Below are 27,370 nucleotides of genomic sequence, written 5' to 3'. Positions count from 1 at the left end.
CAACAACTTTTGCTCAAGAATGAATGACAATATTATCATTCTTTTTGTTCAAGTCCATTATTTTCAATGTCAGAATTGTAGATTGGGGTATGACTAAACATTTCATAAGGTTATTTTAATATTTTATACAAAAAATCTGACCATGCCTGCAGAATTCACAAACTTTTGAGCAGCACTGTATGTTGCATCAGAACTACTCTGGCAAGTGCAGTTTATGCCAAGTTAAAAATAGGATGCTGCATGATCATACACGTCATCATATCAAAGTTGAGATAGAATGTTTTTTATGCTTTTACATTACGTTTTAATTTTATTGGTCAAGTTAAGTCTGAGTATTTTATTGCTTTGATGTCCTTGAATTAACATTTACTTCATGACACTTACAGCTAATAACAGTTTTGTGATGGTTAAAAAGTTGCATCATTTCCAATGGCGAACACGACGACCCCCCACCACCCCCCAAAGGAGGAATGTAAGGTTAAACGGCAACCTGGAACACTGCATGTCCACTATCATTCCAGTCTCACACGATCACTCCCTCCTCCTCAGATTATGACTTCGGGAGCCGAGTGAGTCAGGGCTTTCCAAGAATAGGATTTCCTTTGACAGCCACCATGTGACCCACTTTCCTGCATGACGCCTCGAGCGGCAAAGCAGGCAAACACAAATGAGCTGATGAGATTCCAAATAACCTGCTTTGGCCTGATAAGACGTCAACAGAACAGAGAGGGAGGCGGGTGTCATGGGATAGACATGGGCAGCTGGGACCTTCAGGTTAGGCCTCAAGCTGGTGGAAGGAAAACGGGGCCCAGTGTGCATCCAGCTGCCGCTTCGCCTCTTACGTAATGTCTCAAGTTCAATAAAGCCCGGGCCGTCTATTTGCAGCACGCCCGTCTCGGCCCGCCGACAAAAAGGTGGTATACTTAGCAGCCCTAGCATGGCATCAAAGTGCCCGCGAGGCTATATTGGTCACAGGCGAGCATCGGGTGTGGATTTGGGTAATGTTGTCTGTATTTTTAGCCCGGCTGATGAGCTGCGGTATTTACACGCAGTGCTAAACTCACACATGCCTCGCCTCGCCCCCCATGACTGGATGCTTCTCAGTCTAACTTCACAAATTACATCATTAACTCAATTACTCATTTGTATTGGGAATCTGGCTCCTAAATCCAAATATTTTAATCCTTTGGAATTGCATCAATTTTTGCTGTCCGTGCAAAAGTTAAAGCATTAGAATTAGTGAAAATATATCGTTTTTGATTCCACAAATTGTAACATGTTATTCTCTATTAATTCTTCATACTGTCACATAAACCCCATAATGCCATCAATTAAGTGATTTCAAATGTTGGATCAGAACCTAAATGTGGGTCTCAGACGTGGTTTTGGTGGCTCATCTAATAGCTAGTTAAAACAAATGAATAAAAGATTACTAATGTGCATTCAGTGCCTTTTTGTAATTAATGACATTGGGAAGGTGAGGGTTTGAGGGTTTGAGGGTTTGAGGGTGACACGAAAGTGGATTTTCACTCCTGTCCTGTCCCATGTCCAGAGCAAAAATCCTCTCCCAGTCCTGGACAATAGTAAAAAAATATAATCCTGTCCCATCGCGCTCACAGTGAAAACGACTCCTGTCCTGTCCTGCTCCCGATCAGAATGACTCCCACTCCCTTACTGCTCCGCCCCCATTATGGAGGTCAGCTACATGTAAAAAGCATGTCATGTATGTGCGTAATTTATATGTATGGAAAGAAAAATATCAATGGCTACACAAGTGAACTTTTTATCCTGTCTCATCCCAATTCCGTGGGAATCCCCCCCCCCCCCCCCATAAAATGTCACCTTCTATGGGGGTGATACCATTTGAAGAAGAAAAAAAGAAAGTTCATAACGATGCCACTTTGATCAAAACATTTACACAATATATTAGATGAAAATTTTGAAAAATCTTGAATATGAATGAATTTGTTTTTGGGTTCAGGCCACTTCATGGTTCAAAGACGATTACAATGATTGGTTCATTTCCATTCCCTAAACGAGTAGTTTCCAAATGGAAAAAAAAGCAACTTTACTTGTATTGTTTTTTTCTTCTTCATGAATCTTTGGCAATCCTGCTATACTTACTCCACACTATGCATGAAGTGCATTAAAAAAAAAAAAAAAGCATGAACGGTTGTTGGTGTGGAGAGCTCTCCTGGAAATGTTGCCAGCGTTATCTCATTCCTCCACACGCGCTGTTGTTTTCCTGTGGCCCGGCAGAGAAAACTGACTCACTCTTCTCAAATGAGTCTCAGTGACAGATGCGGTCTGCTCCATTAACAAAGGGGGCTTTGGGGGGCTATATCGGTGGCTTCATAATGAACACAGAGCAGCAGCATGACATTATTTGAGATGGATGGAGACGCGGAGGCAACTGTATGGACGGATTAAATGGGGGATTTGAATGTGGTCCGACAGAGCGAGAAAAAACTGTTTCATTAAAATTGAGCTGCACATCTTCTGTTGCTACTGTGAGATTTCAGATCAGGAAGTGCGGAGGCAGTTTCAAAGCAACACTCATAAATGTCTCAGCCGCTCACACAAACCATAGGAGCTAGCAGGGCACAAAACAGCTCCCCTCCTACTTGAAATCTTTTGCGCGTGTGCTATATCTGGCTTGAACCCGATTGTGACCCGCAGCCCGGAAGGTCGGCCATTCTGCAATATGGAGTTTTCGAATTCTGGTTCCATTGCTTACATTAGCCTGAAGTTTAGTTGGATTTTGTATGAAAAGTTATACGCTATAACTCGTAAAAGGCAGCATAACTTGGGAGTTGCAGTAAATTTATTCGCAGGCGATAGAAATCAAGCCCTGCCACAAATAGTAAAAAAACAAACAAAACAAAAAACATTTATAACTATCTATTAATGGTTTAACTTCAACCCATAAATATACCACAAACTATGATCTTAAAATATTTAATATGATTTTAAATTAGCCCTTAAAAACAAATGGCAAACTGAAAGTTTTCATTATTTTTTATTTTTTTTTAAAAATGCACAACAAGCGTCATGCAGCAAAGACTCTCCGTAACTCAGTATCCACGTTATAAATATTACGTCAACATACTTGACACCAATTTCGATTTTCCCAATAGCCAGGGCATTGGCACCATCTTATAGTATTATTGAAAGAGCATAAAAATTAGGGCTCAGTATCAATTCAATTTTCCTCAATTGATTCGATTTCGATTCACAAGAGTTCAGCTCAATTAGATTTTTCCCGATTCGATTTGTATAACTTAGTTTAATCTGATATTGATTAATTATAGAACTTCAATTCTACTTAAATAACAAGGACATGATAAAAAAAACCCTCCATAAACATTAAATTCCATACCAAATTTTGCAGAGGCAGTAAACTGGTTAAATTATTTATTTATTAATGAAAATAACACGTGTTATAATCACTTAAGTGTTACACAAACATTGACATCAGCAAGGATGAGATGAAAATACTTTCGTAATTCAATTTCAATAATCGTAAATATAAATTAAAAAGATTCATAAATTGTAAGTCGTCAGGTCTTTCATAAATGTAAGAAAATACTTTCAAGAAAACCGTAAGATACAGAAAAAAGGCCTTTAAAATTCTATGTTGCTGTTAATTTATGTCAAAATGGGTTAGAGATATTAAAATAATCCATTCATTGTTTTATGAATCGATATCACACTTGAAAAGGAAAATCGATTTGATATTGATGATTCGATTTTTTAAACCCAGCCCTAATAAAAATATGCGGCGAATCAAAAATAGATGAATATTCAGCAAAAAATGAAATGACATGAACTCATAAATAGTGACCACAAATATTGGCAGGTGATCACTGTATTTGAAAAAGTCTGTTTACATTTGAGATGAGTGGAACGCTAAGGTTGTACAATTTGGAGCTCTATAATAAAAAGTTAGGCTAAACATATACCATTGAAATCAAATCCCACAAAACTTCTTTGGAACCACTGTCTTACATAACTATTGTTTTTTAATATTATTGTTTGGCTACACTTGTGTGACAGTTAAAAGGACAGTGTGTAGAATGTTTTTGATGCTCATTTTGGCGCCGCACCTTACAGTTGGCTGACATGTTTGGCCCCCATCTTTCTGCTACAGATAGCTAAAGGACACAAATTTAGAGAATGTAGTAATTGGTGGTAGTCTTGCAAAGTGTGGTCTCTCTGAGGCACCGTATTGCACGGGCTTCAAAATGCACAGACATGCTTCAAACGTAGGTTGTTGCATTCTATTAGTTCACCACTAGATGGCAAAAAAAAAAAATCTACACACTGTCCCTTTAAGCAAGTTTTTTTTTTTTGCTGTTGCAGTTAATAAAGATTTTGAGACATTTTGAAACACATTATTTCAGTTTCCATTATTTTCATTTGGTGTTTCATAATGGACTGTTCCTCTGTACTTTCCATTTGATGAACTTTACAGAACTTCACCAAAATGTAAGCCCTTTCAGAAGCCTGAAAATCTTTCAAATCAAAGATTTTCAAAACTTCAAGCATCCATGACAACATTCAACTAACACTGACCTGTTTAGCACCCGTACAATGATTTGCTTTTTTTGTGTCAACTACAAACTCCAGGAGTGCAAAGAAAGCAATTTCTGAAGAGCGTGACGCACACAAGTGTCTCCAGAGCAGCCAGCTGCTGGAGTCAACATTTCCCAGGTCACCTTGCAGCAGGACAGAATGCTGATGTCATGCACGTGGACAAATAATTAGTCCAGAGGTAAAGAGCAAGTGCTGAATGTTTGCAATTACAGATGAGCTTGGGCACACAAAAATGATTCATAGCATAAAGCATTTAGGATGGACCAACACGATATTAAAAAGTAACCGCTGTTGGCTTTTAAACTTGAAACTGTTGTGATAAAAACAAGCTGTGAGCAACAAGGTTGTGAGGCTGAGGATTCTCGACAATTGCTACTAAGAAAATGTTTTATTGTTTAAATGACAATTTTGACAAATAATCAAATATACATGTCTAAGCGTACAACCAACCTAGATGAATCCTTCTTCTTTTTTTATTGAAGTGAATTGTACCGCATTGTGATGTTGATTTGAATTGGATTAATTGTTCAGCCTTAATTAGGGGTTAACTTATTTTTAAACTAATATGCTCAAAAAAGATCATCCAGCATTCAGATTGTGTTGGACCTTCAAGATTCCACTATTAAATATCAATCCATCCATACTTTACTATCCCAACTGACTTGGTTGAAAGGCGAGATACACCTTGGACTGGTCGCCAGCCTATCACGGAGCACACAGAGACTAATAACCACTCCAATATTCACACCTTTGGGCAATCAGTCTTCAATCAAACAAAGACATATTTTTGAAATGTTGACAGAAGCCAGGATACGTGAAGAAACCCCAAGCAAGCATGGTAGAGAACTTTAGAATCCGAGATGTCCCGAAGGAGACTTGAATCCGGATCTCTTGACTGTGAGGCACACGTTAATCACTTTTGACAATTCCCAAGTCAAAATGGCGGTCAACTTGGTGAAAAGAATCTCTCCGCTCATTGAAAAGTATTGGACTTTGGATCATTGTGATTTAATTTGTGAGGATTAATTTGGATTTCAAAATGTGATGAAATGTCATTTGACTACTATAAAATCTGCTTTTGTGTGCGAATCACAAGCAAGAGCAAGACAATACGTTTGTTTTCAGTGTATAACGGAAGCATTGCGTTGTAATTGCGGAATTGTCAACACCACTATATGATTGCCCACTATTAAACAACACACGTTGAGTTATGATTTACACTTGTGTTAAGTAATGTTTTCATTGCTGCCTATTAAAAGGAAAAGTTCATAATGTTGAGACTAATTGTCATGGCTACTTCTGGCAAAACCAAGTAGGTGTAACAACAATCGATATACTCTCTCTATGTCCATAAAATTAGGCACACCTGATCTGAACATTATAATGAGATCCACATTTGACTTCATGTCAATTTGGCAGCTGCAAGAGGCCACTTATGTTCTTTCTCAAATGTTTGTAGCATGAATAATAAAGCATGAGGTGTATGATTTTACAGTATGAGTAACTTTGTCGCCAAACATGGCAAAAAAATTTCAACTTCCCCCTGACCGAGCAACTGCAGGCGCTCACTTTATCACCAGCTTTAGTAAACTTACTGAGGCTCGGCTCGTACAAAGTGAAGCAGGTGTCAAACACTTCGGCCGTGGCAGGTGACGCTTTAAAAACACGAAATAACTCCACTTTACCTGCGTGATGTCATCGCAGTCTCTGCGAGCTGTCAGGAGTCCTCAAACGGTGCTCTTGTCCCAGCAAGAGTGACTGTATAGCGGCGGACACTGTCAGCGAGCTCCGGCGGCTCGGGGCTATTTGGCTAACTGTCTCGTCTAACTATACGCACTACAAGTATGGCGCGTGAGTTCCGGCTCTGACCTTCAAAACAAAGCCGAAGCGGCAGTGGGATTCTGGGTGAAGTATTACGTCAACTTTATTTCTAAAGAACTTACAAAATCAACTGCAGCGGTAACTATTTACTGTGCATAATAGAGATCAAACATTGATACTGCACTGCTGTAGCCATCCTCACATCAACGTAACCATGACTACTGGAGTACAACTTCCTGCCCTGACCTCCAAAACAAAAGCAACCATTTTTGTTAGTTTGTGTACTGTACTTCACTTTTACTGTACACTTTTAACTCAAGCCAAAAGTCGGTTGTTTAATTGTATCATTGAATAATAATAATAATAATAATAATAATAATAATAATAATAATAATAATAATAATAATAATAATAATACAAAGTTAGTAACAATAAATAAATAAATAAATAAAATTAAAAAGTGATAGTTATATATTACATAAAAAGTAACGCTAACAGGAAAATACTTCTCAGACTTCAAAATCCACCCTAATTTTAATATTAAAATTTGGTATAAAATTCAATGTTCATGAAATGGTGATGTTTGGTTGCTTGTTAGTTGTGCCTGTAAGGTAGGGTATCGGGTGGGGAAGAAATATAGAAAACAATATTTACTAGGCTTTAGTGCAGATCCTAAAAAGTGAGATTGGGGGATTGATTTGGATGTAAATTGAAGATGTTTACTTTTATCACACATATACATTGTAATTGATTTCTTTTTCTTTCTTTTTTTTTTTGAATAAAAGTTGTCCGGAGGTATTTTTTGTTTTTAAACTGCATGGTCGGTCGAACCAAGTGATCTCACAGGCTCTAAACACTATGGTCCACTGCTTCAGTTATAATAGCTGATGACATCCAAACCCACACAACTTTATTTAACCAAAAGTGATGACTTTTAAAACAGACAACAAAGCGAAGTATAGTATTTTTTGGATTTCACATCTTGTAGTGTGTTGACCTTCAAACCAATAAAGACGTGTACGATAATTTTGCTTTATATTGTAAAGTGGTCATAAATGGTTTTAAGAGAAAAGATGCCGGTTGCCCCTCTCGTCTCTGGAAGATGGCGCTTGTGTTCACGGGCAGTAATGACGTCAGCGGCCTCTCACTACAGCTTAATCTACTGGGGGATGGACAAGCTTATGCAATTGTCTGTGAGCCCAAAGGCTTCACAACTATGGATTTATTTGCCTCTCCACAGCTTGACCCCGTGCAGCCCACACACAAGCGCTGACAGGACGCACAGACGGAACATCTCCTTCCCCTTGAAATGATTCTCAGCCCTATGCAGCGTGCTCCGGGGCCGAAAGGATTCGCCCCCACTGAGTATTTGTTGTTTACGTCTGGCCAGCAGTTAAAAATGATGCTGGCACACAATAGGACGACATTACAGTCTGATCAATACATGATGGAAATGGATGTGGAAAGAGAATAGCGTTGGCTGCATATTTGCTTTCTAGCATTAAAAGTGATGGATGCAAAGTCATGGCCATGTGTCGGGGGATTTAAATCCATACTGTGCGTCTCGTGTTCGTTTCAAGAGGATGTGTTGCACCTGCGTAGGCAAGTATTTCACAAGATAATGTGATAATGTGTGTGTGCTCGATGATAATCTCATTTCTGAGTACAGCCATTGAAAGAGCGGATCGTCTATGGCGGATTTACTTCCTTATTTTCACTTAACATTTTCTCATTCCATTTATTTCACTTTTATTTATATGCCAAGTTTCTAGGTGCAGAAACTTTGAACAGAATTACACTCTGTTGCCTTTAGTGTCAAGGTGGAGAGAAGTTTATTATTATTATTGTTATAAATTGTATATGAATGCTCAGATTACATTAAAAACATATACTCATTTTTGTAGCAAAGTTTTAGAATGCTTACCTACAAAAGTTTGCTATTGTAGACAAGGCTTGAAAAGTTCACATTTCAACATCATCATAGTGCCAAGATGACAATGAACAAATGATCAACAGTACCTCGCTATTGCAAGGCTTCAAACATGATGCTCTCAGGGGGAAACAGCCACTGAGCTTTAGAGTGTCATCTACAAGACAAACTGGTAGAGTCACAGAAAGCTACACTTGTTTTTGGACTAAGTATCGAGCAAACAGACCCAACGACCCAAAAGTATTGTCACATCAGCTGGCATATTAGGATTTTTATTAACTCATTCACTGCCATTATATAGACGTCAAAAATTTATTTGAACTATTTCTATTAGTTTAACATTTTTTCTACTTTTGTTAACAAGAGTATGAAAACCTAGAAAAAAATGATTGTACATTTGTGATTAATCGTAAGTTAACTGGTGAAGTCATGCGATTAATTACGAAAAAATTTAATCGCCTGATGCCCATAATTTTTTAATAATCTTTTCTTAATTAAAAAAAAAGTTTGAAAATTTTAATTATTATTATTTTTTAAACATTTTTAATAATCTTTTATTTTTCTTTAAAAAAAAAAGAGAAACGATTATTAACAATTAGGGGCGTCGGGCGATGACATTTTTTAATCATAATTAATCTCAAATTTTATATCTGTTCTAAATGTACAATAAAAAAACCTTGTAGGTTTTCATACTCTTGTTAACAAAAGTTTTTTTTAGCCATTAATGGCAGCGAATGAGTTAATACAAATCATAATATGCCAGCTGATGCGGTGATGTGACAATAGTTTTGGGTCGTTGGGTCTGTTTGCTCGATACTTGGTCCAAAAACAAGTGTAGCTTTCTGTGACTCTACCAGTTTGTCTTGTAGATGACACTCTAAAGCCAAATGGACTAGTCTGTTTCGCATTTCAAATTGCACATAAAAGCTGAAAGAGATGTTCTTTATACGGAATGCAAAGTCAAAATAGAAATGAAGAAACATTAGTGTTTTTTTCTAGGCATTTTATACAAGACGTTTTTCTTCTATTCTTGGTGCGAGTTCTGTTTGATTTTGATGACATCCACAAAATTGGCTTTGTTGCATAATTCTATTTTTCCTAACAGGTTGTGCCCCATTGGTTGCCCCTCCTAAACTGTCTATACTGTCCAACCCTCTGTAATTTACGTGCAATTTCACATTTACCATTTAGGAATTACTGTACAGCACAACATTTGTGTGTCAACTGTTTAAATACTATTGAACCCCGAAGATTGAGTTATTTAACATAAAACTCCTTAACTCCTGAATTGTGATTGTCATATTGTACTTATTTTGTGAAACCTCTCAATTGAAAGCTTTTATTTTTTTTAACACTTCATCCAAATCTTGATTGCTTGGCTTTAAATCTACCATAGTACTCTTAAAATAAACATAAAATCAAAAAAGCCAGCGTGTTCAAACATTTCTGGACTTAACTCCAGAAAAACAAGTGTGCATTTTAGCGTCTTCATTTAGAAAATGAATAAAATAAAAATATTTTAAGGTCCCAAAAATAAACAATGATAAGACTGACCTCCATTTTGGTTGACATTTTATTTCATGATGAGGAACACAAGACAAAGGTCATAAAGTTAGTAATGTTCAGGTCATGCCACTTTTACTTGGTGCACTGCCCTTTTGAGGAGGTTCGTGACCAGAGAGTAGTTTACATCCACTTTTAGATATAAATAAGGAACAGAAGTGAGGAAATGAACATTATGCTTGTATTTTTTCCCTGTCGTTATTATTACTATTATAAGGGGATGGAGGTAATCAATTGACTAAAGTATGCATGATGCTTAGAGTCAAGGTGACTAGTGGCTTTAAAGGCAATTCAAAGTTGGCATTAAATCATGTGGCTTTATTGTTTGGTGTCACATACAAATATACATATATTTTGAGGTGTTGCCACCCGAATTGGTCAAAACTAAAGAACAGCATGGTTCAAAGAAGATATAAAGAGAGAGAGTGCTGGAAAAGGGCTTCCTGATTTCACCTGATATTATGCACAACAGTTATATTATAGCTTTAGTGACATCCCTCCCCCATGTACATTTATCAAAGTGTGGTAGAAGAAACATGGCTCCAGTGTATATTACTAAAAAAAAAACAGACAAACAAACAAACAAAAAAAACCTCCACAGATAACACATTTGGCTAAATTTACACTTAAAACAGGTGGGCTGTACAAAAAAAATGGTTGCCAGATCGTTTCAGGGGAAACATCGTTAAGAATGTCAACAAACAAGACCGTTTGCTACTCGACCACAAAACAGGCATGATTTTGTTATAGAATATATTGCCAAAGATCTCATATCAAAAAAAAGATATCAGTCATCACAGCTTATTGTGGTTCAGCAACTCCTCATTGCATCACTGAATGTTACAAACCCATGCGCTACTACATTTTGTTAGTTAACATGTAAATAATCTTTTATTTGTGGCTGTTATGGCTTCAACAAATGTCGCAGTCTCTCTCAACAGCCAGATCCGATTCTTCCAGGAGCGTGGAGTATAAAAAAGGAAATGAAGACTCTTGCTGTTTGTTTGTTGATGGTTGCCAGGCAGGATACATCACAAGATAATCGTCTCTTTCTCCTTGCATTGCTCCTTTTTCCCCATCCCCCCTAAAAACAACTTTTCCCCTCGTGGACTATTCAAGGTTCCTGCATAACATCGGGGGGGAAGCTTCGGAAAGATACAGGAAGTGAGCCAAAACTTCTGAGAAAGATCAACACTGCATACATCCATGCATTAATGGTGGTTAGCATGAGTGACCATTTGTTGATTTAAAAAAAGAAGAAGAAAAGAACGCACAGTTCTCTCTGGGGAGAACACACCTTACATATTCACAGTCTCTGGTATTATTTATAAAGTCTATATATTTTTTTATTTATAAGATTTTATGTCATGTCTTGATGTGTTAGAGAGTCAGATGGGCTTCAGATCCGGCAAATATCAGTTGTAATTTTAATTTCTTTCTTTTTTTTTTTTTTTTTGGTGCTGTGAGTTGAAGAGTGATGTGAGTAGATGAGTTGTTGTTGTCGTTGTACTTTCTCATTGTAGCAGCTTGACTGACCTCAAAGAGTCCCGTGAGGGAAATGCGATGGGGCTGGGAGGTGGAGAGGGAATGCAGTATGAAATAATATATATGCATAACGGTATATATTATTGTATGTGAAGAGAATATTTGGAGAATGTAAGCGACAGATATGGCACTATGACAAGGGTTTACGAAAAATCAACGCCAGAGTTCAAGTAATGAGCAAATTCAATAAGCAACGTTTTTTTTGTTACCTTGGCGACGGATTTAACAGCAAAATTATTATACTGAAAATCTGTTTTATGTGTTGATTAAAATGTGAATGGAGGTGTAGATTAAAAGAAATGATGAAAAAAAAAAATCAAGACATTTTTAAAACATTTTCTTCCCATAAAAAAGCAATGAAAAGTATACAAAAATACAAAATAATTACAGCAGGAGACGTGGATGCTATGGAAGGAAATGGAAAGGGTTGGGAGGATTTCTTGAGGATTTACTGATTTCTTTCCTCATTTCTCTCAGTGTTTTTTTTTTTTTTTTTCTCCTCGCCCACTGTGCCTGCTTATTGGGCGGCTGGACAGTGTAATATTTGGGGGCTGTTCAAGGCGTCCTCCACCAGGTGGAGCTCCACGCCGTCCACCACCACGTCCTTGATGCAGCCCACAAAGCCCGTGCTGTAGGCCTTGGGCAACCGGCGGGCCACCGACACTTCTTCCAGACCACCTGAGTGAGGACAACAACATAAAAGATGAGAAAGCCACTCATTGTGCATAGAACACACATTATACTAAAGACACAATAACTCTCTCTGTCTATACAAAAATAGTAGTGGCGGGAAGTAACTAAGTACAAATAGTGTCTTCAGTGTTCAGGGGATTTTGAGTGGTGGTGGGGCCAATGCATGGACCCCGGCGCCCACCTGAGGGGGGCCAGGGGGGCTTTTAGACTCGGGTTAGGATTTCAAAATAGGGTTTTAATTGGGGTTAGTGTTTCAAATAGGGTTTTATTAGAGTTTTAAACTAGATTTAGTTTCAAAGTAGGGTTGTATTTCAAATTAGGATTTCAAACAATGACATGGTTTCAAATTAGGATCTGATTTCGTCCCTCATTGACCGCCAGAGGCGGGGCTTAACAGTACGGAAAGTGCACGTAACTTTCGTTTTAAATTAGATTTATGGTTTCAAAGTAGGGTTAGTGTTTTTAATTTAGGGTTTTAAATGAGGATTAGGGTTTCAAAGTGGGGTTTTAAACTTGGGTTAAGGTTCCAAAGTAGAGTTAGGGTTTCAAATTTGGCCTTTAAACTAGAGTTACGGTTTTAAAGTATTGTTTTAATTTAGGGCTACTATTTTCTAAGTACGGTTTTAAATTTTCATTAGGTTAAAATGCAGGGTCAATTAATTGTTTTAATAATGAATGAATTATTAATATACATTTATTCTTCTAATCTCCCTCTTCTTGGCCGACTTATGCGCTACTGTATTAATTCTTGCGCTCTTATACGCGAATGGAATTTTAGAAAGAGTTCTCAGTCTGATGCAATGCACTGCAAACTGCAATCAGAAAAATGAGGATGCTGTTAAATGAACTACCTCAGAGTGTCAATCAAAAGTAAGCATCATTATCTTGGTGAAGGCAGAATTTGAGATTTCGAGGACTAAATTGGAAAGCAGCCTTTTAGAGGACAGTCATAATGTGATTAGCAATTTTGTAATTCAAAGCAACTCATTCAGTCCATTGTGCTTTCTATTTTAGCACCTTTTTTAATTTAAATCCAATTTGAAATGAATTCGTATATCCTTTGAGGACACAGTGACCCAATTGGCTTCTGTTTGACGCCTCCTATTCTCCTACAATATGTTAGATGGTGAGTTATGCTTTTGAGTCAGCACACTCAAACTAGTGTACTTTCTCAACATCTTAGCAAGTTTTTATTGAAATATTCATGATGTCCTACTGGATCTCTGAATCCCCCCCCCCCCCCCCCACCCCACCACCACACTTATCTACTGGGCTCAGAGTTCACTTTCCCGTCAAAAGCTCTTTACCTCCGCGGTCCCGCCCATCCTAATCGGATTGTGCACCTTAGAAATGGGGGATCGACAGGCCTAATTTCACGCGCATTACCGTCGAATTAATGGCGGATGGTGAAAAGGGGATTTCAAAAGAAGGGCCCTTTTTGGATTGGAGGATTATGTATACTTGCTGCAGGGCTCCAAAGTGACTTCATGTTATTACTTGAGTGCAACAAAACACCTCCATTGTTTCTACCAAGCTGCCAAGATTTGGATCAGGTTGGTACACAGTTTCAATTGAATTTTATTTCACTCTTTAGAATAAAATAAATGAAAGGGGGCAAAAACAAGTAAAAACTTGTTATATCTGCCCCTGATATTTTTTTTTTTATAAAATAACACAAAATGAATGACAATGAGCGGTCAAGACGCTTTCAATGTAACAATTCTATAAATTAATTCAATCAACAGCATGTCCTCTTTGTGCGTGAAGGGAAAATAACCATGGTTTGATATGTCCTCATGTAACCTCTTATACAAGGATATGTTGTTGTCCGGAACTGTTGTACGAATCCAGGTGCCCAACAATTTGTAAATAAAGGGCGGAATCAGCCTGGGAGTGAATGCCTTGTTTATGCTACAGTCTTCCCTGCTTCGCAAACATGTTTTCGAGAGTGTCTGGGAGAGGGCTTGGACAGCCCGGTTTCTCACGCTCACAACTTTTTGTTAACGGATAAAAGACGGAGCGGCACACGGTGTGGGTAGAGTCAGCTGTGGGATACATACGATCGCCCAGCCGTTTTGCAGCTCGTTCTACCCGGACCGTCGGCTCTCCGGTCTAGTGTCAAGGTAAGCGCTGATGATGATCATATTATGCTGCTTAGCGTTTAAGTGTGTTGATTACTGTTTGCGGGGAATAAAAGGCACCATTATTCTAGCAGAGTGAGGTGTGTTAATTGCTGTTTGCGGGGAATAAAAGGCACAATTATTCTAGCACAGTATATCAGTCTCTTTGTATTCATTGTTACCGCCGATCACTCACGATCCTGCATAAAAATATAAAGGTGAAGTAGTGTTTTCCACAAAACAGTGCTATATATATTTTTCCTGTAATTGTGCTTTTATACACTTTTAAAAAATACAGATAGACTGAGATTTTGTTTTACAATCCAGATTGTTCCACAGACTGACACCTTGAGTTGAAATACATCGTTCTTTTTGTTTTGTTCTATATGTCTGCTCCTTTTAATAAGTACTCACTTTCCCATTCAAAAAAATTTGATTTGGATATTAACTGGTAACATTTCATGATGGGCTTTTTATTATTATTTTAAGGCGGTTAAACTCCATCAATTCATTACATTTGAACGTTTTTAGTAAATAATAGATTAGTGTGGTCTCTGTATCCACAACCGAAAAGGACACAAATAGCACATTTGTGTAGAAGAGGGATGGGTTTGGTCACTTTGTCAGATATCTGATTCCAATTAGATTTGAATCCACAAACGATCCAAGTCCTGATTTGGATCGCAGGATGCGCGAGGGGTGTTGTGTGGACATTCTCAAAAGCGAATGATATATTTTGTCCGTTTGGCTATCTAAGTGTGGCCACCTACCCAACCAAAGCGCTCCGTCTGTGTCCAGCTGAGTCGCCGCCAAAGGCGATGATCCCGTCACTGCCGCCTCGTTGCCGACTTGTAGCGATCCATCTCGTAGCGCTCTGTGGACGACAGAAGCATGCGCGTCATACTCAATAGTTCTTTAATTGAATCGGAAGCATCATGACTCCACGGCTCCGCTGGCAGCACACTAAACACCCCCATAAACGCTTTTGCCAAGCAGCATTCGAAACGGGTCCGCCTAGCAGCTAACAGATGCCGCAGGAGTTAGCGTTCATTCAAGGTGGCCCCCGTACTAAGCGGTAGCACACACTCAAGAATTGTGACGACGGGGATCATTTGAAACCACTAAAGCGTCATTCCAACAGAGGAGGCGTCATTAAAACGGCGAGTGGCACCGATTGCGGCAGTATAACTACACATGCTGTGATTTACACCAGCGTCAACATTCAAATGATGTCGCGTGCCTCTTAGAGTGCCAGAGATGAGACGTGAAGCGATACTTAGCTTGGTATGGCTGTTGAGCCATCAATTATTGCTGCTTTGTCACACAATGGAAGCAATGTAATTATCCCCCGCACTTCAATTCACAGCCATGTTGAAAGCTAATGTCCAGCAGGCTGAGGGTGATAAATGGGTCATGCTCAAGTTTCAAGCAGTTCATTTGTTTCTAATAACAGAATCCTTTCATGTGACATTGCCATGCACAAGAATCACTGCCCGCTTCCTTTCTATTGTAAAGACTTGCACTCTAATGAGCTGCACTTTTGGCTTTGCCGAGGAGGTTGTCGGTCTACAGTGTTTTAGGTATCGTAGGTTTAGGATAATTGTCCACAAATGAACATTTGAAATAAGAACATGTTTAATCCTGTTGAATTTAATCTCTCTGGCAATCTAAGATGGCATTCGGTCAATCTTGTTACAAAGAAGAAATATTGCTTGAAATTTTGTCAGCAGTGCAGCTGTCATGAAAGCACTGTATAAATAAAGTCAAATTGAATTTTAAAGGGCAAGTCAGGCCCAATCCTTTTAATTTTTTAAACAATAATATGCAGCACCACTAGTCTAAACATGGTATTTTGATTAATATTGCGTCATTTTACCAATTGTTGTCGAATGAAAATTACATAAATAATCACAGCTCAACTTGAGAAAGCAGGTGAGCCATCATTGGTTGTTACCTGAGCGGTGACTAACTGTGATGTCATTTTCTGTCAACGAGTGGCAAAATGGCCGCCCCCCGAGATGGATGTAATCAGGTGGATTTTGCTGCTTGACATTAGGGTTGGGTAAAAAAAAAAAAAAAAAAAAAAAAAAAAATCGATATTGAATCGAGAATTCTTTTCATAGCCCAATATCGATTCATAAAACCATGAATCGATATTTTCAATACGCCCCTCAACATAAATTAATGTGCCTTCTTGCCTCAAGGGGACATTTATTTTACAAAAAAAGCCCGCTGTTTTTGCCATTTTATTTACATAGTGCTGTGGCTGTAATCGATTTCAATTATTATTTATTGTTTTGATCAGGTCATGTTCAATAAAATATACATGATTAATGTAACTGCAATGGATTAAATTTAAAAAAAAAATGTTTTCATACTAATGCACCAAGTAAGAGCAAGACGTTTCTACCGTTTACAGCATTGGTACTTCTGAGAATGTCTTCCATATAAAATAAAAATTGGTACTCAATGAAATCCTTAACTGAAACGAAAATCAATGTGAATCGTGAATCGAATCGGGGCCTTCTAATTGAATCAAAATAATTTTGGAAATCTGAATCAATACCCAGCTCTACTTGAGAATACAACAATATTATCCACCCACCCGTCCATCCATTTTCTTAACCAAGATAAGAAGCCGTAATGTCAAATAAAGTCCGATTGGAATCTGATGTAATTCACTTAAAACCAGTTTATACCTAACAACAGTCTATTTTCATGTAGCATTCATACTTATAAACCCTGAAAGCACACAAGTTTAGGATCATTATATTACCATGGAAATATATTGCATTTTTGTTATCATTAAATAATCTGTCTTCATAATGTTTTATTTCATTACATTGAAATCACAAGTCTGTAATTTATTGTACCATCAGATTACATGAGATTGCGTTGAGAAAATATTAAAGCCATGGCTAAGGTCTGTGCTCTCTGGGTGCGCTGTTCTATTCATATACAGTAGATTACATATATGCATGTGGTACAGCAAAATGAACCATATTCATCCACAAAACTGGATTACCAAAAGGGAACGCACACAGCCCACTCAAGGGTATAAAAAGATCCAGGTTTGCCTCGCTTTATCTAATTAGTAGTAATCTGATTCATTGCAAATGTGATTTAGAACGAAATTCCCAAAGTGTGTCATCAGCTGTCATGCTAAGGAGCGTGATCTTCAAGATACATTTGTGTGTGTTGGGATTCACTTGCGCCATGCAATTTTAATGACATTATTATTTAATTTTCCCATGTGGAGCCTAAGTGCTGCTGCATGTTCTTCCTTCCTCAACATTCATTAATGCATCCATGGAATTTGATGTGCGATGCGCTTCGCACTCAAGCATGACCAGGCGTGGAAATAACCTTAATCTGAGACTAATCTGTCAACTCGCAGCGCATCAGAGGATTGATGCAAGGGATCGCAGCGACAGGAATAGAATATGGATGAAGTGTAATCCCATCAAAGTGAAGAAAAAAAAAAGAAGCCTTCACTGGCTGACATGGCACGACTCACCTGCTAGCCTTGATGCGTATCCAGCGGTTGGTGTCGACGCGCACCGAGGAGCGCAGCACCACCGGCTTGGAGCCAAGGTCGTACATCATCTGAACACGGCCGTCCACGATGGCCAGGGCGATGTAGTCGGAACGCTCCACGCCCTTGCCGCTCCACAGCACTAGGCCTTGAGTCGCCTCTGTGCGGATCCTGAGCTCGAATTTGTTCACGAGCAGAGCCTTTTCACTGGGGGGCACAACAGTGGGGGGCGTGAGTGACATGTTGATGCCTTGCAGTCGATGAAAAGAGTTCAAATAGTCCAATCACAGGCAGGTGAGCATGTGAAGCAAGGCAGCTTTATATTTTTGTCAGTAGATGATACAATTCGGAATTGGAGAAACGTCAAACATTTGTTGACAATAATATGTTATATGTGGCCTCACTAGTCTAAACATGACATCCTGATTAATATTACATTTGTGGAATAAGAGTTATGAAGCAAAATCTAGACGTTTTTATCCATCTCAGCGACCAATCACAGCTCACCTGTTTTGTGAAGATGAGCTGTGATTGATGTCATCTTTAGTCGATAGCAAGTGGCAAAATGGCCGCCAGCTAAGATGGAAAATAATTTTGCTGCTTAACTCATATTCCACTGATGCAATATTAACCATAATAATAAATATATTTAGACCAGTGGGGATGCATAGAATTTTTTGGGGGGTTGACTTCCCCTTTAAACTTGGTAGTACGAACCACTGCCAATAGATCTCTCTTCAGTGACATGTGTTTTGCTTTTTCTTTTACTGAAACACTCATTCCAAAAGATGGCGTGTCCTCCACAGTGCTTTTTATGAGAACAAATGTGAGAAGAAAGGAAGGCTATACCCCAAAAGTTGAAGTGGACTTCAGTCTCCAGTGTCACCCTATGAATTGACATTTATCAAAGTTACGCTTAAAGTGTGCCTTACGTGGCCCATTTCAAGGTATTGATGGGGCAACCGAGCAATCTGGTTTTCTCATTTCCGTATCTAGTCTTGTATTCGGCAAAAATAATTTCACAGGTTAACGCTAATGTCCGTCACCATGTTGGGGTGGATATGACATCACCACGTTGACAGGCTGTCACTTGGACCCATTAGTTACTATTAAGTCATACGCCAGATAGCTTCCTTATGGATATAAGTCAGTCATCTAGACTTGGATATTTATTAATTATTATTTACTTAGACGGAAAAGATATAACTTGACCCAGACAGACAGGCTTCCGACGTGCTTACGGTGGGAGATTACTTCCATGCGCGTACAGCACCTTGTCCGTCGCGTCTCACCAATCAGCAAACGGCCGTCGTCAGTATTGACCCTGGAGAGTTGCGAAAATGACTCCGAAATGTCGTGTTGAATTGGGGAGATGGCTGAGCTAAGACGGTTTTCAACGTGGTGACGTCATGGCAAGTATGGATGCGAACATGAGCTGTCATTATTATAAGCTTGCTTTAAAGTAGCACTAAGGAACTTTTCAACCTTTTCATAACTCTTCTGATGAAACAGACTTAAAACTAGTTGAATGGTACCTTTGCCATGGTCTGAGGGAGTCTATCATTTTTACTGGCACTAACCAACTTTGAGGAGGATGGTAGGAACACTGGCACACAAAAAACTACAAAAGTGCTGACTGCTTTATAAGACGAAAGTCAATTTGAATGTCGACGCACGATTACTGCTTTCCTAGCAGAAGCTGCAAAACAACTGAAACATTTTTCTAAGGAGACAAAAGAGAAAAAGGGAAGCTACCTGGATAAAAAGGGCAGTCAAGGATCAACATTTTACTCGCTGGCGTGAGCTAAAAAATGATGCGATGCGCTTGTCCTCATGGAAAATGTGGTCTTCCTTCAGGCATAACATTACCGTTTTTGCCCATATGGAGCCGCCATAATCAACATAAACTGAAATGTCCTTAGTGGTGCTTTAACACAACCAGTGTAACAAAAAACCCATTTGGATGCAATTTTTCTTGCTAAACCATATGTTTCCATTTCTTTTTCTGAGCACCCCAGGTACACTTTAGGGGACATCATTGCACTTTTAACAGTGGTTAGCTGCTTTTTACACCAATGTAACAATTACAGTGTTAAGATGTTACTTAATGCATTATCTGAGACAGTTTTTTCTTGGATAGGATGATTTCTGTTTCTATTTACGGGGGAATTTATTTTTTTTCTATATCAAAAACAAAATTGCCCAATGTCTTGGAACTGACTGACTCTGAATATAAATACTGTTTTGTCTCACTTTTCGCTGGTGATACATTCCAAGCTACCCTGCGCAATACGGGGCATATTTTCCCGTTCCCGCTTAAAGCTGCTATATGGAACTTTAGTAGTCTTCCACACAAATTCCAAGCCAAGCATTTCATTGTGTTTCTTGATTTTTTGTTGTTGTTGTCACACTGGAACAGAAAGGAGGTTTCCGCACAAAATTGGAACCATACAACTATCCGAAATGATGTCTTTGTAAGATGAAGATTTAAGATTTCGTGGCAATGAAGAATGACTAATTAATCATATGAGCTCCATCTCAAGTCGTTCGTCCATGTTGTACTATAACGTTAATGTGAGGGCAATCAAAATGCAGACCGTGCTTCAGTGTAGCAGGGGGCTGTTTGTCTACCAAGCGGGAGTTGTTCGCAACCTCTCTTCTTGTGTGTGTTGATGCGTCTTCAGTGGCATGTTTGATCTTCAGCCTCTTGCCTGCTCCGGAAGGGGGAAGATAAGATGCTATCCTGTAGAGGCACTGCACGGAACGGGCAAGTGCGCACTCACAATCACCATAGCAGTATGTAAAAAGTTTTTACATAAAAACAAAAACAAAAACAAAAAAATGCCAGCCTGTGCCCCTTCATGTTTTCCCGGCGGAGCAACAACGGACACATCTCATGAAAAATCCTACCTACTATTTGTTGGCATGTGTGTTGCAACGTACAATTTTGTGTGCATGCCATCAATCAGCATCTGTGCAATTGTTAGCACATCTGGCACGCAGCTACAGTATAATCCACCTTCCTCAAAGGGTATTTAGACACAAAGACAAGGTGAGGACAACAAACAACCAGTGACACATGGATGAAAAAAACAACAACAGCAAAGAGCTGGGCAAAACAGATTAGACGAGACAGACGACATGACACAGGAGTCGGCGTGAAAAACAGAGAGGCTCATGGGAGGGCTTTTTGTGAGGAATAAAAGGGCTACACCGTGAAGTGCAATGAGGCAATATTTAGCAGTTTGCCAAAGAACAGCAATAATGTGGTTGACCTCAGCAGAAAAAATGACTTTAAAAATGTTTTTTTATTTTATTTCTTCTACTCTGAATACAAATATGTTTATATTTCATTTTTTTCTTTTTCCCATTTCTCGTCTTAAAAATATGTCCCAGATGTAAAGCACATTCATTATCTGAATCTGCTGAGGTTAACAGAAACACCAACAGAAAAGAATCATATTTTTTTCCCATTAAGAGAAAAAAAACACACAAAACAAATAAAGCTCAGCGAATCCTCTTCTGGCAAACCCTCAAATAGCTTACAGGGACCAATAAATCTCCATCCGAGCAGCTTGTCAGTGATAAGTTCAAGGTTATTAAGTGAGCTGAATATATCATGAATAAAACAACGGCGCGCACACGGGTTTGGAAATCTCATATACGCTGCTGACTTCCAAGACCGGTACTGTGTCGTTGCTTCTGTTTTTATAAATGGTTGGATTTTATCTACTTCTAACACGTGTTCAAATTCTCTTCAAGCATCTCCCTCATTGGCCCTCGCCTCTTAGTTTGACTCTAGGTGGCAGCAGAGTGTAAAATTCAGTAAGGAGCGCTCTGACGGGAGCCTGTAGGCTCTGGATCCAGTTCTGTGCTACTATTGGACCCTTGAACTTGGATACAGTCAAGTGTGTGAAGGGGTTGGGCGTGACTCAATTCTAGCACAATGGTTAAGACGATGCTGCATCCACGGAGGGAGATTTAGCCCGGTGAGCGGATAGGGTAGGTTTGTCTCAAAAGGAAGGAAGGAAATGAGAAATAAGAGACTGCAAGTCTTAAAGCTCTGCAAGACTCACCTCTGCTCAGACGGGTTCTCCACAGACTCGGGACTTTGGGGAAAGGGGGGGGGGGGGGAGAAAGTCAACGGCATGCAAGGTAAGCGGAGAGGCCAGAAGGACAGAGGGAAGGAGGGTTGTTGTGAGCCCGTTGGGGGGTTCACAGCAGTCTAACGTAGACTTAAAGCTGAGAAAAGCTGCTGCTCCACTACAATATCTAGCATGGCGACTATCTATTGTGGCCACAGGAATGGGCGTGTTGAAACGATTGATTGATTGTTGAGCGTATGGAATTTCTATTATTTGCATCAGAAACCTTATGTCAAAAGTAGCGGCAGCAATAATGGCTGTAAATAATACAGGCCCAGTTAGTCTGCTGTTGCATAGTATAAAAATGCAGTCATAGAAAACGTGCATCACAATGTCGCTTCAAGTCGTATTTCCTGCTCCCAAACTCAAGTCCACTGACACACTGCAACTTGAATGTGATCTGCTTATGGTCAAATTGTCGATTCCCAACAAAACAAATTCTTCCTTATTATCGTCGTCAGTCATGTGACGCTAATGCGAGAAAAAGACACCAGATATAAACAAAGCTTGCTGTGAATACTACGTATGAGTAAATCAGACTGATCGCAAGGAAATAGATTGAGGTTGGCTGGCAAATATAGCATGCAGGCACTGAATTCAACTGGACTGCATTCATATTGTGATGAACTCTTATTTCACAAGAACCAATACAATGCAGTTACTTTATTTTATTACAGCTGATTTATGCAACTGAATACAAAACAATTAGTCCACAGTCTTAGGAGTCTCTTTCTTTTGCTTTGAACGCAGCTTTTGAACAATTCAGAGTGTCTAATTGGTGAAATATAATTACTTCTCGGAAATGGAGTTTATTGTAGGAAACTAAGCTGTTTCCTGCAACCTGTAATCATTGCATGAATTTTTGTTTTCTTGTTTCAACAATCAAGACAATTCACCCGAATGCCCATCCCATAGTGCCTCAATCGCACTGCAACCATGAAAGGAGGCTCTCCAGGGCACCACTATTGGATCAAGGTGGCTAATGTGCCAAAATGCCCTGGGAACAAGCATCTTTTAAAAGGCCTTATTCAGCCAGCAGCCAATTTCCTCAACAACTACTTGTTATAAACGAGGCAAGTATGCCACAGTGTAACATCAATTAACTTGAGCAGTAAATGAAACACACAGGTCAAAAAATGGGGTCAAGTGCCATAGCAGCGGGGAGTCATCGCCAGATATGATTTGTCATTGAAATAATGGGCCTTGAGCCAAATCGACCTAAGCTTTTAGTTGCGGGCAAAGCCAGCTTCGAATGGTCGTACCATTAACCCGAGGTGAACGTTTGACTTTGCGCCCTCGCCGAGCACTTAATGGCCTTTCTGAGAAATGAATTCATTTCCGTAACAAAATCAAATCAAGCTGAATTGATCCGCGCACCTGCAGAGCACTGTTCCCCGGCGCCGCTTACTTAGACTCAAATTCATTGAGGCTCTTTACTAAATGTGACATCCATTAAACTTTGGACTCAAAGGAGCCACTGTCCCCCCCCTCCTGTTAAGTGAGATTGATGCCTGTGGATACACACCGCAAGAGCTCTCAACTGGAGGGGGGCACATTTGTGATTAATATGTTGCTGCCTGTATCTATGGCCTGCATTGTAAATGATTTATTCCTTATAACAGATATTTGGAAAAAAGAAAGGTCTGATTCCAGTAATGTTTTTTTCTTACTTACCAGGCTAACAATCAGGAATAATAAACTGTACAAGCACGAGAAACTAGGTCAGTACATCTTCCTCTTGTTTTTCAAGGGGGGTCTCCTTCATGTTCCACATTCCAGCTAACAACATTCAGTGTAAAAATGCATGGCAATTCATTTTTTTGTACGGACCATGCATAAAATATTGCACATTTCCAATAAAGCAATTCATTTTCTCTGGGCTACGAGCATAACGCTGATCATGCACACATTCATGCTTCTCTTTGCATTGGACAGAAAGGATTGAATGAAATGCAAAATGTCTTGAAAATAACAAAATCGGTCAAACTGAAAAATGGAGTTGGGCTGAATGATCGGATATGTATAGTTGGGATGGTTATTGTCTGCATGTAGATGAGAATATGACTGAAAACTGGATGGTTTTTTTTTTAGTGTCTTCGGTTATGTTAATTATCCAAAAATGGACAGTTTTGTTGCTGTTAGTTAGGCTTGATTTGAAGCTGGGGCAATTTCCCAATAGACATATCGTCTACTTACTCTGGGATCTCATTGGTCAGTTGGCTTCGGTGGAAAAGGAAAGACAGTGAGGGACATTTAATGTGAGAACAGACACACAAGGACAGAAGAGGTCAAGACTAACACTGGACAAAGCAAGCAACACACAAAGACAGACAGTGTTTTGGGAGCGAATTACGCAACATTGTTTGTTATTTGGGCTGTGTGTTGACAAATACATCAAGCCATTTGCACTCTGTTCAGACATTGTTTCTAATCATCCCTGTGGCAAACTTCATTCTGTAGCACATACAAATGTCAAAGCAGCAGCCTAAAGGGACACAACCTTTTGTTTTCTTCCTGTTGTAATACTTCCTCTACGAAGCTCTTTTACATTGATGTCATCAACTTTCTCTTTGTAAAAATACAAAATGTCAGATCGTGCAAGTCTCCCACAACTGTCATTATGGAAATGACTACATAGCTTACTCAGGGCAACACTTTGATTGTTGAATATCTTGGTAATTAGTGAAATTGTGTTAAAAGAAGCCCTATTAGCTCGCTGCTTGTCCCCCCTCAAGCGTGTGAGCTGATGACATCATCAAGCTTGTCATCACAGCTTCGTGAGGGTGGGGCGATAGTCAGAGGGTTTATTCGGGTAATACGGCAATTAGGAAGTGATTGTAGCATTAGGCTAAATAGATGTGTACATGCTCTTTTCCTCTTCCTTACCTCCTCGTGACGGCGTTGTGGTATTCGATGAATGTCCGCCCGTCAAAGGCAATGGCCTCAGTCTCAGTCCCGGCAGATTTCTCATAAATGGCTGTCAAGGAAGGGGGAGAATAGGAGAGGGGCGGGGGTGGGTTTGTTGAGAGGATAAGTTCACACCGATCAATAAGAGGGAAGGTTCAGTCATCAGAGCAGACACGGGAGTGCTGGTGCATTTTTAATTAACGTAAAAGGGACAGACGGCCACGTGCACAAGGTTAATGGCAGAGGCGGGGAATGATTTTGTAAGATACATCGAGCCTCGGTTCATTTGAAGTTGCCAGGCAGAAATGATAAAAAGGTACATGGAGTCAGCTGATGGTGAAATGACAGTGCACGTAATCATTTCCCCAAGTGCTACTTTAGTTTAAGGATTAACGCCATGTAATATTGCTTTACTATGAGCTGCTTTTGAAGAATTCTACACATTGAGCTTAAAACATTCAAATGGACTTTCATTGTTCATTAAACATATTAAAATATTAGCTCAACTCCACTCATCATTCAACTTGCTCTTGTGAAAGTTTGAAATTGTACAAAAATATTAAGCACTATAGTCTCCATACATCCAAGATTTGTTCTAAACATTTTCCGAAATCACCACAAGAAAAAAAAAATATATATTGTCGCACACATTCCAAAAATATGGCAACAATAAAATAGAGCTATGACGGACCACGTTACTTACTGTTCTGACAGTGTCCCCCAGAGTAGCCACTGAGGCACACACACTCATAAGTGTCCAGCTGGGGGTTGCAGCGCCCCCCATTGTGGCAGGGCTCCCGGGAACATGCGTGCTCCTGGAACATGGCCAGATTTTGGGAACGCAGGGCGTTCTCTTCTCTGAGGATGGGCGTGCCCATCAAAATGATCTATTGCAAAAAAAAAGTCAGACAGTCAAATCAGTTAATGCCAAGTAAAGGTGAGTTTCTCAGCACTGCATAATGTTTGTTATTAATCTAGCTTGGTGAAAGAAAAAGATAAATCACATCCATACTTTGCTTCGGTGCAAAATATATCATGTTCATGTAAAATCACATAGAGTACAGCACTGAAGGAGAAAATGTAATATAGGCATCAGATATTACAATTTGTGTTCATGCATCACAAAGTGTATGTTAAACTCTACATCACCCTGAGAACTCAACACCTTTTCTACATAATTAACTTGTCTCCAGTGGCCACGTAAGACAAACGCCACACTTAGTTTGTGATTTTCTCTAAATTGTCAAGGGGAACTTTGTAGAAGAGAACTAATGACAAGTTTATGCAAACAGTAACATCCTGCCTTTGTTCTGCTGGGCTATTTTTGTCATTTTACTGGAAAGTGAGAGAAGGGAATGATTAAAAAACAAAACAGAAAGCTGTTGGGCAAAGATCTAAGGAAAAACTAAAGAAGAGACTTCAAAATGTGCATTCTATTATTAAGTACATGGCATGCTAATTCAAATGAGCAGTGCCACTTTGATCATAGAATGTAAAAAAATATTAATATGACAGTGGATAAAGTGACAATACGACAACTAATAATCAATTGCTTGACATCTGTATGGACCAAAAGAATATCAAATCATTACATAGTACAGTGGAACTTTTATATTTGAACTGTGATGGTCAATTTTTTATTTGTTTGGATTAAGAACTAACCACTTGAATATTAAGTTGATGTGCGTCTTTGTCCACCTAAACCTTTATTGGCCATACAATAAATTTTTTTAGTCATATGTTGGCAATCTTAACTCATTCACTGCCATTGAAGACTATAGACGTCAAAAATTCATTTGAACTATTTCTATTAGCTTAAATTTTTTTTCACTTTTGTTAAGAGTATAAAAACCTAAAAAAATATGTGTGTACATTTAGAACAGATGTAAAATTTGTGATTAATCGTGAGTCAACTATTGAAGTCATGCAATTAATTACAATTAAGAATTTTAATTGCCTGACAAGATTTAAAAAAAGAAAGAAAAGATTATTAAAAATTAGGAGCGTCAGGCGATTACAATTTTTAATCGTAATTATTCACAATTAATCACACATCTTATATGTTTTAAATGTACAATAAAAAAATGCTAGGTTTTCATACTCTTGTTAACAAAAGTGGAAAAAAAATGTTAATCTAATAGAAATAGTTTAAATGAATTTTTGACGTCTATAGCCATCAATGGCAGTGAATGAGTTAATCATCATGCAAGTGTAAAAATAACTTTTTGATACTTACATATAACCAATGGCATAGCACTTTATAAGAAGTTAAATATAACATAGGGAAGAACTACTGGATGAAAATCACCTAGCATTAAGAATATATGTGATTTACTTGTTCAGTCTAAATGTGGATGGGTTAAAGAATATGAAGAGGAAGACTTTTTAGCGCACATTTAATTATTATTCATTGATGATCTTTAGACAAGTTCGCCATATTGTACTGAGCAGCCAGCACATACGTGTTGTCATTCCTGTCACAAAAAAGAAAAACACAAATATAGCCTTAACCTTT

General features: G+C 38.8%; 2 protein-coding genes across 9 annotated transcripts in view; both read right to left on the bottom strand.

The window, feature by feature from the left end:
* Positions 1–6,421, bottom strand: part of ptpn11b (protein tyrosine phosphatase non-receptor type 11b) — a 39,467-nt gene extending 33,046 nt beyond the window's left edge. For all 3 annotated transcript variants that reach the window (XM_077578672.1, XM_077578689.1, XM_077578679.1), the window contains exon 1: positions 6,282–6,421. In XM_077578672.1, the coding sequence (XP_077434798.1) occupies positions 6,282–6,295 (14 nt within the window). In that variant the 5' untranslated portion in view covers positions 6,296–6,421. The remainder of the gene's footprint in view (positions 1–6,281) is intronic.
* A 3,485-nt stretch (positions 6,422–9,906) lies between these two features.
* agrn (agrin) overlaps positions 9,907–27,370 on the bottom strand; it is a 257,946-nt gene continuing 240,482 nt past the window's right edge. For 4 of the 6 annotated variants that reach the window (XM_077578613.1, XM_077578621.1, XM_077578626.1 and 1 more), the window contains 5 exons: positions 25,559–25,742; positions 24,835–24,925; positions 17,786–18,010; positions 15,039–15,142; positions 9,907–12,133 (listed from right to left, as the gene is read on the bottom strand). In XM_077578613.1, the coding sequence (XP_077434739.1) occupies positions 11,973–12,133; positions 15,039–15,142; positions 17,786–18,010; positions 24,835–24,925; positions 25,559–25,742 (765 nt within the window). In that variant the 3' untranslated portion in view covers positions 9,907–11,972. Of the gene's footprint in view, positions 12,134–15,038; positions 15,143–17,785; positions 18,011–21,879; positions 21,913–24,144; positions 24,169–24,834; positions 24,926–25,558; positions 25,743–27,370 lie in introns of all 6 variants that reach the window. The other 2 variants (XM_077578600.1, XM_077578608.1) reach the window with 1 other exon arrangement.

This window comes from Vanacampus margaritifer, chromosome 1, assembly GCF_051991255.1.
Source record: "Vanacampus margaritifer isolate UIUO_Vmar chromosome 1, RoL_Vmar_1.0, whole genome shotgun sequence".
Taxonomy (NCBI): domain Eukaryota; kingdom Metazoa; phylum Chordata; class Actinopteri; order Syngnathiformes; family Syngnathidae; genus Vanacampus; species Vanacampus margaritifer.
The sequence above is the reverse complement of the archived record's forward strand: the minus strand, read 5'-3'. Positions and strand labels throughout refer to the sequence as shown.